This window comes from Culex quinquefasciatus, chromosome 1, assembly GCF_015732765.1.
Source record: "Culex quinquefasciatus strain JHB chromosome 1, VPISU_Cqui_1.0_pri_paternal, whole genome shotgun sequence".
In the NCBI taxonomy this organism is placed as follows: Eukaryota; Metazoa; Arthropoda; class Insecta; order Diptera; family Culicidae; genus Culex; species Culex quinquefasciatus.
Genome location: NC_051861.1, coordinates 7433617 through 7447292, shown reverse-complemented (window position 1 = coordinate 7447292; position 13676 = coordinate 7433617). Strand labels below are relative to the sequence as shown.

At 50.1% G+C, this 13676-nt stretch overlaps 1 protein-coding gene across 1 annotated transcript in view; it reads left to right on the top strand.

Annotated features, from left to right (window-relative positions):
* The window catches only part of LOC6036488 (mucin-2), a 53468-nt gene extending 40274 nt beyond the window's left edge, over positions 1 to 13194 (top strand). The window contains 6 exon segments of the mRNA XM_038249784.1: positions 539 to 1204; positions 1279 to 7046; positions 7048 to 7452; positions 7546 to 7792; positions 10829 to 12059; positions 12519 to 13194. Of these exon segments, the coding sequence (XP_038105712.1) occupies positions 539 to 1204; positions 1279 to 7046; positions 7048 to 7452; positions 7546 to 7792; positions 10829 to 12059; positions 12519 to 13033 (8832 nt within the window). The 3' untranslated portion in view covers positions 13034 to 13194.
* Positions 13195 to 13676: the final 482 nt, after the last annotated feature.

The following is a 13676-nucleotide window of genomic DNA, read 5'->3' as shown; positions in this document are numbered from 1 at the left end:
CACTCTCACGCATTCTCAGAGAAGAGTTAAGAAGGCATTAGTCTACGCAAACAAACAAACAAATAAACTGGCACTTTTTGACAGATTGCCTCGGAGGGATACACTCTTGTTTACAAAATGTATTTGATCAAAAGAAGGAATTACACTATGGCAAACAAACAAACAAATTCCCACTTTTTCGTGTTCGACAGTTTGCCAAACAAAGTAAAATGTATGCAGTCTGACGTTCTGCGAACACAAGCAGGCAAACAAACAACGCAGACCAACTGTAAATATGTTAGTTCCGTTAGTTTAGAGCAAGTGATTACGTTGAGTTTAACAATCTTAAGCATTTTTTGTAATAATTTATAATTATTGATTGCTCGTAATTCGGTTAAATGTTTGTTTACAAATGAATAAAACAAACCTGAAGAAATTTGTGGTTAACAAATCCTAGATCCTACAAACATTTCAATAAGTTATTTCTGGGGTAGCGTTGAGATACCAGACTCTGATCAAGATTTCACCGATTTCACAACAATTCCGAATTCTTTTCCAGGACCGCAAATCGGGCATCGCCAACCGGCGCCAGTCGTTCGGCCAGCAGCAGCAGTTCATCACCAGCAGCAACAGCAGCAGTCCGAATGCCGGCACGGTGGTGTACCGGCCGAGTCCGACGCAGTCCCCGGCCGGTGCCGCCACGTACAGCATCTCGACCATCCCGGGCAACGAGTTCAACACCACGCTCGTCGGCTCGAACAACATCTCGCTGAAGCAGCAGAAAGGTCGCAAGTCCAGTGCGGCAACCGTAATCCACCAGCCGCAGCAGCAACAGTTGTTTCAGCCTCATCTGCAGCAGCAGCAGCTGATCCAGTCACATGCAGGCCATGGACATGGGACAACGAGCACGATCGGGACGCCCTCATGTAGCCCGAAAGCGGCGAAAAAAGCACTTCAGCAGCATATCCAGCAGCACCACCAGCAGCAAGCCCAAACCGTGTCCTTTGTGGGAAGTCCCATCGCCAGTCCCAGTCCGATTGCGAGTCCCAACGGGGGTGGTGGGGGCGGCGGTTCGATTCTGGTCACGACCAGCAGTCACGGCGGACTCGGCGGTAGTATCATCGTTGGCAGTGCGGGCCCAGCCGGAACGGCTCCTCTGCCGCCGACGAGTGTGGCGACCGGTCATCAACTGAGGCCACCGACGCCGCAGCCCGTCATTCAGCAAGTGAGTTAATGGGGTGGGGCGTACGCGCTGAGGATTGTCCAACTAACGATCTGTTTTTTTCTTCCTTTTTTTAGTATCCTGTAATGGGCGCAGGCAATCAAATAGTGCAAATATTTCAAGGTTCTCAATTCATTCAGCAACAGCAGCAGCAGCAGCAACAGCATCAACAGCAAACCATTCAGGGCCAGCAGCTGCAGAACCGTCAAACGATCATATCGCATTCTCCGCAGCCGCAACCCTTTAATCCTCAACAGCAACAGCAGCAGCAGCAATTCCTCCAGCAAATCATCACGTCGTCTCCGTCCTCGGGTTCACCGTCGCCATCGCCGGCGGCCACCGTCATCATCGGAGGAAAGCATCACCAGCAGAGACCGCAGCAGATCCTGCCCAAGCCGGTGACGCCGTCGGTTTCGCCGTCACCCCAGCAGAGTCCGCAGCATCAGCCGATCTTCTCGATAGCGGGCGGGAAGACGATCATGACCCAGCCCAAGACTTCGATGGCCACCATGATGAGCAACCATCACCAGATGCCGGCCCACATTCAGGTCACGCAAACGACGGCCGGAGGTCAACAGTACGCGCAACAGGGCAACTCTGCGCAGCAGCAACAGCAGCCGCAGTTGGTGGCCACACCGCAGACCACCCCAACGGGATCGGCCACGCAAGGTGCGTCCCAAAATGGGGGCTCAATCATCCTGCCAACGGGGAACCTCAACGCACAACCCTTACTGCTCAACCAAATGCCGGTCATCGTACAGCAAAACACCCCGCAGGGCGTCCAGCTGATACTGCGACCTCCGACGCCGCAACTCGCCACGCCCAGCCTGGTGATTCACAACACGAGGCCACAGCTGCAGCAACCCCAACCCCAGCAGGTGCTTCGAATTCTGGGCACCAACGGGGCGATGCAACTGGCCGCGGCACCGACCTTCATCGTGTCCTCCCAGGGCAACCTGGTGCAGCAGAACATCCCCGGGCTCAAAACGAACCAGGGCGTTCCGTTGACGCAAATCCAGGGCCTGCAAGGCCAGCGCGGTCAGGCCCAGCAGATCGCAATCAATCAACACCTGCTCAGCCAGGGGGTCGCTCAACTCCAAAACCTCCAGCTGAACGGGAACCTCACGCAAATCCAGGTGCCAAACGGGCTGAACGGGCAGCTACAGCTGGCCTCGTTGCCGGCGCAGTTCCAGCAGGCTGGCTTCAGCTTACAGAACCAAAACATTAACCTGAACCAACTCGGAAGTGCCAATTTCACGCAGCAACTGGCCGCGGCCGCAGCTGCCAGCGGGGCCACCTTCACGTCTCCGCCACCACCAGCGGTAAACCAGACCAACCAGACCCAGTCAGCGGGAGAAATCGTCGTCAGTGCTCAAAATATCCAATTTACCAGCGGGGCAGGTGGAACGATCACGGTCAACGCTCCGATGCAGCAATCAACGCAGCCCCAAGGTCAAATCATCTCCGACGGGCAGCAGATCCTCTCGCCGGAACCAATCCGGCAACCAACGCCCATCCTGACCACCGCCAGCGGCCAGCAGGTCATCCTGGCCGACAGTCTCAAACAACCGCCCCAACAACAACAACAACACCATCAGATCCAAAGCCAACAACCCCAACAGCAGCATCAGTTGCAGCAACAGTTCTTTACCAGTAGTTCCATTCAGCAGTCACCAGTGCAGATCCAGCACCAGCAACCTCCGCCACAGCCCCAGCCAAAGTTCGAACCCGAAAAGCCCAAAAAAGAGCGCAAAAGCAAAAAGAAAAAGACGACACAACCGCCGATCGCGACGGCCGCCCCCATGATCGCAACCCCGTCGATCCCGGTGACCTGCCAGGCACCAACCCCCCAGTCGGAGCCAATCACGTCTCCGTCGACGTCCCCGACGTACACCAACACGCACACGTCCACGGGCAAGCTCGATCTCGCCAACCTCATGAAGATCTCCGGCATCGGCATCGAGGACGACGACTTCATGGACACGGACGAGCCGGCACCACAACCTCCGCAACCACCTCCTCTCACCGTTCCGGAGGAACAACCCCAACCCCCGCAACAGCTCATGTCACCTCCTCCGGCACCCCTCCCCCAACCACCTCCAACAAGCACCGCCAGTACCGATATTATGATCACGATCCCTGCCAGCGCCGCTGGCGGATCCAACGTGGACTTCCCGTACACGATCTCGATTCCGTCGCTCGAGGCCGAGCAACCGAAACCACTACAGCCGACGCCTGCGGCGTCGTCCGCCGAAGTCCCGCCCAAGACGACGGAACCACCCCCGTTCATGATCACGATCGACGCGTCCGCCGATCCAAACTCCGCCCAGCCGTACACGATCTCAATCCCGCGCCTGTCGGCCGACGATCAGGCCAAGGTGGTCAGCATTGCGACGGTGGCTCCGACGCCGACAATCGCGACTGTGAGCAGTAGTAGTGCCGGTGGTAGTTTGTCGCAGAACACGATCTGCGTGAACAGCTTGATGAACAACGTGTTGAACAACACCCAGGTCACTCCGACTCTGCAGAGTCAGATCAACGAGATTCAGAACCAGCTGATTCAGGCGGCGGCTTCGTCGGCACCGCCGATGTCATCTTCTTCAGCGCCCATGATCAGTCAGAGTTTTGTGGTGAGCCAGCCGCAGCCGATGGCCTCGTTCGTGACTTCGACGGCACCGATGGTGACTTCAACGCTGACCTCGCCGGTGACCACTTCAATGGTGATATCGCCGAGCAAGCCCCCACAGCAACCGGTTGTGACGCCCACGAAGAAAAAGTCCGGTGGAGGCAAGAAGAACGGGAAGAAGCTGGACAAACCGCTGGAAACGATTCCGGTGGCGGCTCCGGTTCCGACCCAGATCGGAAACATTCAGATCTCACAGATTGACGGGACGACCGTGAACAACAACAAGACAACGAAGGGCACGATCAACAATCAGATTCAGATCACCCCGATCTTGGACAACAAGCAGAATTATCAGCCACAGCCGCATCCAGTTCAGCAGCAACCCATTCAACAACCTCAACCAGTTATTCAGGCACCTCCAGTACAACCCCAACCGGTTCCACAACCTCCTCAACCTGTTCAGCAGCAGCCTTCGGGTCCCCCATCCGCCCAAAGCATCCTGTCGCAGCTGACGGGAGCGCTGAGTCTGTCCCTCGCGGAGAACGGCCACCTGATCTTGAAGCACGACGTCAACAGCCCCCAGGACAACCAGTCGCAGATGATTCTGCAAGCAATCCTGTCCGGCGCGCTTGGCAACGTGAGTCTGGTGAACGAACCTTCCAAACCTCCGCCCGCACAACCAGTGGTCCAACCTCCACCGCCTCCGGCGCCGATTCCAGTGGTCCAACAACAACCGCCGAAAAGCGTGGCCACCGTAAGCGGCCAGATTCAGCACAAAAACGTAATCGTTACCAGCTCCCAGCACCAGTACGTCCCGTCGTTCAACACGCAAACCAGCACAATCGTAACGTCGACGGCTTCCGCCGGTGGACACCTGATTCAGCACCATCAGCAACAGCAGCCGCCACCTCAGCTGATTCACCATCAACTCCCGCAACAGCAGCAGCAAATTTTGCACACCCCCCAACAGCCGCAGCATCTACCGAACGTAACTCAGAGCTTGAAGGAAGTGCGCAAGCACGAACCTGCCCCCGTGGAGCAACCACCTCCGCCGCCTCCTGTCGTGCCTCAACCCGTGACGACGACGACCACGACGAACCAGTTTCAACCCCAACCCCAGCAGCAACAGCAAACGGTGGTCATCAACTCGAACGCACCCAAGTTTGTCGAGCTGCCCAAGGTCGGCCCGAACTCGCAGCTCTTCTCGCTGAACACGCTCACCAACCAGATCACCCAGATGAGCCCGGGCCAGACGACGGCCGCGCTAGGGCCGATGGAGCGGCTGTTGATCGTGCCGACGGGGATCAACGCGGCGCAGCTGGCGCAGTGTCTGCTGCAGGGTCAGATTCACTTCAACAACATTGGGCCGGTGCAGCCGACGAGTGAACCGCCGCCGCAGCCGCAGCCAATGGTGAAGCCGTTGCAGCAGCCGCCCCAGATTGTGAGCCAGAACTTTAAGCCGACGGGGATGACCGCGCCAGTGCAGATCCAGAACAAGGTGGTTAACAACGTGGTGCCCGTGCCCAAGGAAAAGCCCAAGCGGAGTCGCTCGAAGAAGGCGGACAAGCCACCGCCACCGCCCAAGGCCAGTCTGGTCAAGGTGAACCCGGTGGGGAGTGGACTGCCGCCGAACGTGATTCTACAGCCGGGGCAGCACGCCCAACCGATTCTGGCTGAGGATGGAACTAAGATTGGCACCAAGATTGTCGGTACGGTCAACCCGAACAACTTTGTGGTGGCGTCGAGTGCGGCGCCACCGCCGCCGATCGCCCAGGTTCATCCGCAGATCCAGAGCAAGATCAAACCGATTACGACGACTACCCAGTGCAATAATCTAATCGTGAGTAACGCGACTACAGCTAACGTCACAGCCGCTGGCGGTAATCTTAGCTTCAACTGCAGCATCAACAGTAGTAGTGGTAATGGTAGTGTAAATGTGTGTGTTCAACCGAATAACGTTTTAAGTGGTACTAGCTTAAGTAGTGGTAAGAAGGGTTCCAAAATCCAGCAAACGCAGCAGCAGCAGCATCAGCCGATGCTCAACCAAATGCCCCCGTTGGTGAGTGTGAATTCGGGAGCGCCAGCTCCGTCTCCAACGCCAACACCGACCGGGACGCCCTCCGTTGTGCCGCGCGTACAGACGATTCAGTTGACGCCGCAAAAGCAGCAACTGCTCAAAAGCGTTCAACAGCAGATCCAGCAGCTGTCGGCGAAGCTGCAGAACAAGAACCTGCTCGCCACGCTCACCATTCCGGCGGACTTTGATCCAACCAATCCGGTCTTCAACAAGCCACTGCCCGTGCTAACCAACATCCAGAACATGGCCGACCCGGAGATTACGCAAGCGTTGCAACGACTGTTCATCGAACAGCAAAAGATCCTCGCAACGGGCAAGATCATTCCGACGATCCCTTCGGGACACGCGCTGGCAGTTGCCGCGGCCAACCCGCCACCACCTCCGGCGCCCATCTCCGGAACGACTCCCGGCGGAGCCGTGATCAGCAGCGAATCAAAGCCACCCCAGCAAGCGATCGTGTCTCCGATCACGGTAACGCCCACCTCGGCAAACGCGGCCATCTACCAGGGCGGTGCCAACATGCAAACCATTCCGTCGCCCATCCAAATCAACTCGCCCCAGGTCGTCAAACAGGACATTCCCCCTCCGCCGACCCAACCGAACTACACCGGCACGATCGTCAGCAGTTCGGGTGGAAATTCTTCCATGTCGATCACGATCACCAACAGTGGCGTCGGTCAGATCCAACAACCGCTGACCAAGGGTGGAGTCCAGCAAAAACCCGCCACCTCCATCATTCCAATCGGAGCGACTTCACTTCCCCCGCAAACCAGCGTCTCGATCACGCAACCCAACCAGATCAAGGCCAGCGTCGTCAAGCAGCAACTGCCACCAGCGCCCCATCAGATCATCCTGAACAACAAGAGCATCACGTTGACCAGCGGTCCAACCAACTCCATCCCCATGCCGTCGCTAGTCCCAACCCAACAATCGATGAGCGTGACCAAGATCGAACCCACGATCAACCGATCCAACACCCCGGTGCCTCCTCCGCTGGTTCCAACCTCCATGCCGGTGTTCCACCAGGGCAAAAACGCCGCCGGCCAGTCCATCATGATCGTCGGTGGCTCACCCGCCCTCCAGAACGTCAAAACCTCCATGATGACGACCGCATCCGGTGGAATCGTCGTCCAGGCCAACCCTCCTCCACATCCAGCTGCAGCAACCCCAGCAACCGATGAACATCGTCCCCCCGCCACTAGTTACCATGAGCCAAACTCTCCCCTCCACCACCCTCATAACCACCGCCCCAGGTTCAACCTTCACCCCAATCCTCCCGCCAAACACGACGATCACCACAACGGTGGCCGCGAGTACGGCCACAACCCTAACAACCACCACGACCAGCTCGAACATCGTCATCAACAGCAACGCCACCCCCGCCCTGATCCCCACCGTCGTTCCAGTGACCTCTGCGATCGTCACTCCGGTCGTCCCAGCCCCGCTGCCGCCGCCTCCACCTCCGCCACCGCAACCCGTCGTGCCGACGGTCGTCACCACGACCATCCCGGGCAGCACCAAGCCGGTCGTAGTGCCGCGATCAAGTTTGTGAGTGTGATATTCATTTCTTTTGCCCGGCTGGACATCGCTGGAAGATCGTTTCGTAATCTAACTAACGTTTATTTTTTTCTGCTAACCTAGGTTCGAACGGCAGATTTCGGTGGACCAGGACGCGTGTACGCGGCCGGACACGAGCGCGCCGTTTGCGAGCAAGCAGGACGCCGTGAAGCGGCTGATACGGTACCACTGCATGTACGAGGAGCAGCGGGAGGAGGAGGAGGGCCGGGAGGACGAGGACGGGTCGTTTCGGGGGATGGCGGCGGAGTTTCCCGTCATCTACCAGAACATGCTGAACAAGTACCAGCTGCTGCTGATGCAGGAGTCGATGGTGAGTGACTTGGGAAGGGGAGTTGATTTGGAAAACATTGTTTGAGTTTTTTTTTTTTTGTAAAATGTTAAAATATTCACAAAATATCGTATTTTTTGAAAATGCTCCAATTTTCATTATTTGGCTTGATGCGACGGGAAATTTAGAATAAATTTCACTTTATTTGAATTTTTTATGTAAAATACTCGAATTTTCACAATATACCATGTTTTTCAAAAATAATTAAGCTTTGATGCAAAATACGAAATTTAAAAATATGTTAAAATGTGCAAATTAGAAAAAATGGCAAAAATAAACTTCATTTAAGTGAAAGCATGCAAATTTCGCTTCGTTTGATACACATATTGCAAATAATAAAAATTTCAGTATTTTCGAAAATTACGGTATTTTATGAAAATTTGATTATTTTTTCAAAAAAGTACGAATGTTTTATTTTTTTTATATTTTACGAAAAAAAAACATTAGTAAGGTGAAAATGCACACAAAATTTCACTTCGTTTTATAACCATATTGCAAATTATAATAATTGGGGTATTTTTGAAAAGAGATTGTATTATTTAAAAAAAATGGTATTTTAAAATTAGAATGCAAACAATATTTCGCTCCGTTTGCGAATTATAAAAAAAAAGATTATTTTCGCAAACAAATACGGTAATTTAAATTTTTTTTTGTGAAAATCCAAATTTTTGAAAATTTGAGTATTTAAAAAAAATAATAATAAAAAGAAAATGCAAACTCAATTTCGCTTCGCGCATATTGCGAATTATGCAAATTTGAGTATTTTCGATAAAAATTCGCTTCGTTTGAAACTCATATTACGAATAATGAAAATTTAATTATTTTCGAACAAAAATACGGTATTTTGTGAAAAATTGAGTATTTAACAATTTTACGAATATGAGTATCGCTTCGTTTGAAACCTATATTTCAAATTATGAATATTTAAGTATTTCTTATTTTTTTTTAAGGTCCCGTGCGCCCCCTAAGTCGGAGGGTGGCCAATCAAGTCGGGAATTCGCCAAAATCCACAAAAAATCGGGAAAAAGTCGGGAATTTATGTTTTTTTTTGTCAAAAAGTCGGGAAAAGTCGGGAATCTAAGCATATTTGTTTGAAAATTAATGTTGACTCTTGAATAATTTTGTAATATTTTGTACAATTTTGAAATAAAATTTACTCAATTCTTACTTAAGGGGTTACATACATACAAAAAAGTCAGAGGTTAGTATGAGTGCACACTGCACCTTTTTTTAAATTCTTTTTTCAGGGCATTAAAATACACATTTTTACCTACTAACAAAACAAATTTGAAGATATTTGGTTGGATCATTACCGAGATATAGCAATTTCAAGATAGCAGTTTCAAAAAACGGGTGCCACGATATCTCAACACTTTCTTGACCAAATCGGCTCAAAATTTTGGTGAAGACTCGTTAAACCGATTCCGTGTGCATGACGAAGCTAGATTTTCAAAAAGTTAATTTAAAAAAAAGATAAAAATATGTTTGTGATTTTCATATAAAAAATCGTTAGTTTTTGATTTTTGTATTTTTTTTTAAAGAAAAAAATAAAAATCAAATCTCAGCTAATTTGTTTCATTCCATCTCGAGATATCATGGCACCCGTAAATCAACTCGGTGTTTAGAGAAAAACGCCAACAAAGTTTGACTGCCCGCTTTGCGCATGGCAAAATTTTGAGCTTAAATCGTCTCTTACTCAGTTTAATCATGAAATATCTTCATGAAACTTTCAGGAGTGATTAATAATCATCTTTTGAGTGGATTTAATAAATATTCTGTAATATAAAATTTTGTGATTTTCTACATGTATGTTACCCCTTAAAATTTAAGGTTCTTTCACTATTTCAATTTATTTGAGTGCTGGAAAAGCTGGTAAAGACATTCAAAATCTTAATAAATATTGGATGCAGTTGCCCAGCTTATGATTCTATTTCATTTTGTCACATAGATTGAATATTTGAAAACAGATGCCAATTTGAGTTTGGCAATAGTTTTTTTTTGTTATTAAGTTTAATTGTTTAACTGATTTCGTTAGGTAATTTCAATTTATTTTTTTCCAAATGTTGTCCTTGAACTTTTTTTTGTGAGTATGGGTAAATTACCTAATTCGGAAAACTTAAATATCGTATAAAATCCAAAATTGAAAAACTTTTTTACGTTCTGAAAGCATGAAGAAAATATTGAAATTGCAAAAAAATAATCCAAGAAATTCGAAGTTATTTCAAAATTGTTAAAACAAATTGTCTCTTCAAACATTTTGCTTAAAATAAGTAGGAAAAATAGGAATGAAATTTAAAATTCAGTTACACTCAAACCCCGATGGTTTGACACCAACTGTTGTCAAACGAACGGGGTCTCTTTTTAGTTTGACACCCCTTTAACACAGAGTTCACACACACTACCAAACGTTTGTTTTTATAGTGTGCGTGAGCACCGTGTAAAAAGTGACAGTTCGTCACTTTTTAGTTTGACTTTGACCAACCAACGGGGTACAAACTAAAAAAGTGTCAAACGAAAAAGTGACCAACATCTTTAACTTTTTGCCATTTCCGGTTGAAACGAAGTATCAAAAACTATACGATTGCCAATTTAAAAAAATAACATGAAAGTTATAAGTATTGTTGAACTTTCGATTTTTTTTGAGGAATAATTGTTTGTGTTTCTACTCTGAATCATAATAATTAATTTCCATTTTTGAAGTTTTTTTTTTATTTGTTGTTCAGTTTCTGTGTTTACAAAAATTGCAAATAGTTGGATTTTTTTTAAATTAAGTTTGATTTTTTTTCGGTAATTGATATTGACTTTTTTATAGAGAGTTTTTGTTTGTAATCATTCTTTAGATAAGAAATAATATTATTTGAGCTTTCTGGAAATGTCTGGAAAAAGTCAGAAATTGGAAAATGGGATTTGAGTGGCCACCCTGAAGTCGGCGCCCTCGTTAGACGCTATTACTATCGACGATAATTTTATCGATTAACAACCTTGTTGAAAACATAACCTCAATCATTGTTTTTTCAGCGCCACGTTCGCACCACCGAGCTCATGATGGTCGACCGGATGCTCATCTCGGACGTGAAGGACGAAATCCTGCAGATGCAGCTCAACATCCAGGAGTACCTGAACCCATCGGCCGCCGTAGTAACTCCTGCGGAGCTCAACCCTGCAGGTGATCCTGCCCTGCTCGAGGACAGCAAGATCAAGAAGGAGGATCTGCCGGTTTTTGTGGGCGATCGGCCGCTTTCGGCGGTTGATCCCATGATCAAGCAGGAGCACATCAAAACCGAAGATTTGGTGGCGTATCGGCACCATCAAGGCGGGCAGAAGGTGTCGGTTCGGCCTTCTCCGGATCTGTTCAAGAAGGAGCAGCTGGACAGCTTTGACGACATCGAGAGCGAGATAACTCCGAGTTTCATTATGAAGAAGTGCGAGGGGCAGGGACAGAAGCAACAGGCTGCGGCTGCCTCGGCGCCACCTCCGTCGTTGAGTTACTTCAACCATGTCGGTGGGGAAGGTAAGAGTCAGGAGTCGAAGGGTGAGCCGTACGACGAGTGGATGTGCATCCAGAAGGAGTTGAACTACTTGGATGAGCGGAAGGAATCGTCGACGACGGTGGCGACCGCTTCGGGGTCTTCGACCTCGATCAAGAGTGTCAAGAGTCCCGAGGAGGAGATAATTGAGAAGCAGCTGGACGATTTGTTCAACCCGTCCGGGGAGGAGAAGGACAGCCGGTCGGGTCAGGTGGACTCACCGTTGGCGGACTTTTTCAACGCGCAGCAACAGCAGGACTCGGGCGTGGGCGGGAGTGCCACGGGTGGGTCGAGCGTTCCGTCGGACAAGTCGGTGGAGAATCGGTTGGAGGCGTTGTTCGGGGGGACTCCGTTGCACAATCGGAGTTCCGAGGACAACTCACCGGTCAACGAAAAGCAGGACGACATGATCGAGCACCGGTTGGAGGCGTTGTTCCAGAGTGGTGAAAGTGCGCTGGACAACGCGAGCTTCCTGCACAAGAGTACGACCAACTTCGAGCTGATGCAGAGCCAGATGAGCCAGAAGCGGCACTGGTCTGCGTCGGAATGGGGTGAGGACGTTGAGGATCGTGGCGCCAGCACGGCTGTGAAAAGGGTAAGAGTAGAGGTGGAACAGCAGAACCATCACCATCGGTGGCTGCTCGAGTGTACGCAGCAACAGCAGCAGCATCATCAGCAGGTTCAGCAAATCCAGAACCATCAGCAACAACTGCCACCGCAAGGTAACAACCACAACAACATCAACAATCACTCTAGTCTTAGCGATAGCCAGAACGGTGGTGGGCACGTAACTAGCACTAACACTAACAGTAGTAGCACGACGACAACTAACCACAATCCGAAACGTACCTCGTGGAACGGGGACATTCTGCTTGCGTCGGCGACCGGCGACCTGGACCTGCTGGACACCAACCTGAGTCTGATGTGCGGCATCGGCAACGAAGTCCACGGTCACCAGAAAAACTCCTCGTCCTCCAAGGCTTGCTTCCACTCGCCGGTCCTCGGCGGCACCGTCACCGAGGACAACTGCGACGATACTAATCTAATCGGGCTTGGCCCGGGGCATGGTGGCGGTCTCAATAACTCTAGTCATACGCACGATCATCACGATGATCACCACCATCACCATCACCACCACCATCACGGCGGTAAGCTAAACTATCTCGATCGTGATCTTCTAGGGTTGGACACGGGACCACACGAACCGCCCTCATCGGTCGCCTCCACGACCTCGTCCTCCTCATCTTCATCCTTCACCCATCACCACGCAACCGTCCAACCTTCGGCGAGACATCACGCTGCCGCCGACCTCCAGCACCACCTCAACCAGATGCACCACTTTGACGGCACCGGCAACCCCGCCGGGCTCAACTTCGACGAGGACATCAGCCGCCAGGTGCAGAACGCGATCGACTCGATCCTCAACCTGCAAAGCAACGAAACCGAAGCCGCCCTCCACTTCCCCCTGGATCAGTCCTTCCTGGTGGACAGCCCGGCCGCCCCAACCGCCATCCAGCGGCCACCGTCGTCCAACAAGCGCAAGTATCACCACATCAACCGGATCGACGACATCAGCGACTGTCTGGGGAGCGCACTCGGAGCGGACGATCACCATCACCACAACCACAACAACCATGGGGGGAGTGCGGCGGAGAGTGGAGATTCGAGTGCGGTCAAGACCATCATCAAATCCTGACCACCGCTGGCGATGGCGAGTATGAACGGTGGGGTCGTGTCCGCGACGACGACGGCCGCTGTTTAGAGAGGGGCAAAATTGTACAAATTGACCAAATTGTTGCGACTAAATGGAATCAGTTTTTGAGCATGCGAAAGATTAAAGATATCTTCAAACTTTTATGGCGATTTTTTTCCTTTGCGTCGACGATGTCTTCGGAGTACGGTTTGCTCAAAACAGTTTGGCATGATTTTTTACATCGATTCGTTATACTCAAAAGAGCCATTTAACATCATTATTTTTTTCATACAAGTCTCCAATTAAATTCATTCGAAAATCTGTAACTTGAAGATCGAGGATTTTCTGATTAACTTGGTGTCTTCGACAAAATTGTAGGTTATGATCGGGACTATTTGAGGAAAAAAACGATTGACAATGGACACGTTTAAATAAAGTAAGGAAAGTGTGTTTCAAGGCGCAAATTCCCAATTCAATTTCCTTTTTTTGCATAAAAATATAAAAATTAGTTATTCTTAATGTAATCCAAAGTATTTGCATAATTTAAAAGTCACGCATAACTTTAAAAAAAGACAGAAATTATTGCGAGCGATCGTAAGTATTCGTTTGGGTCGACGATCTTTTTATTTTGATAAGAGATTGTCGT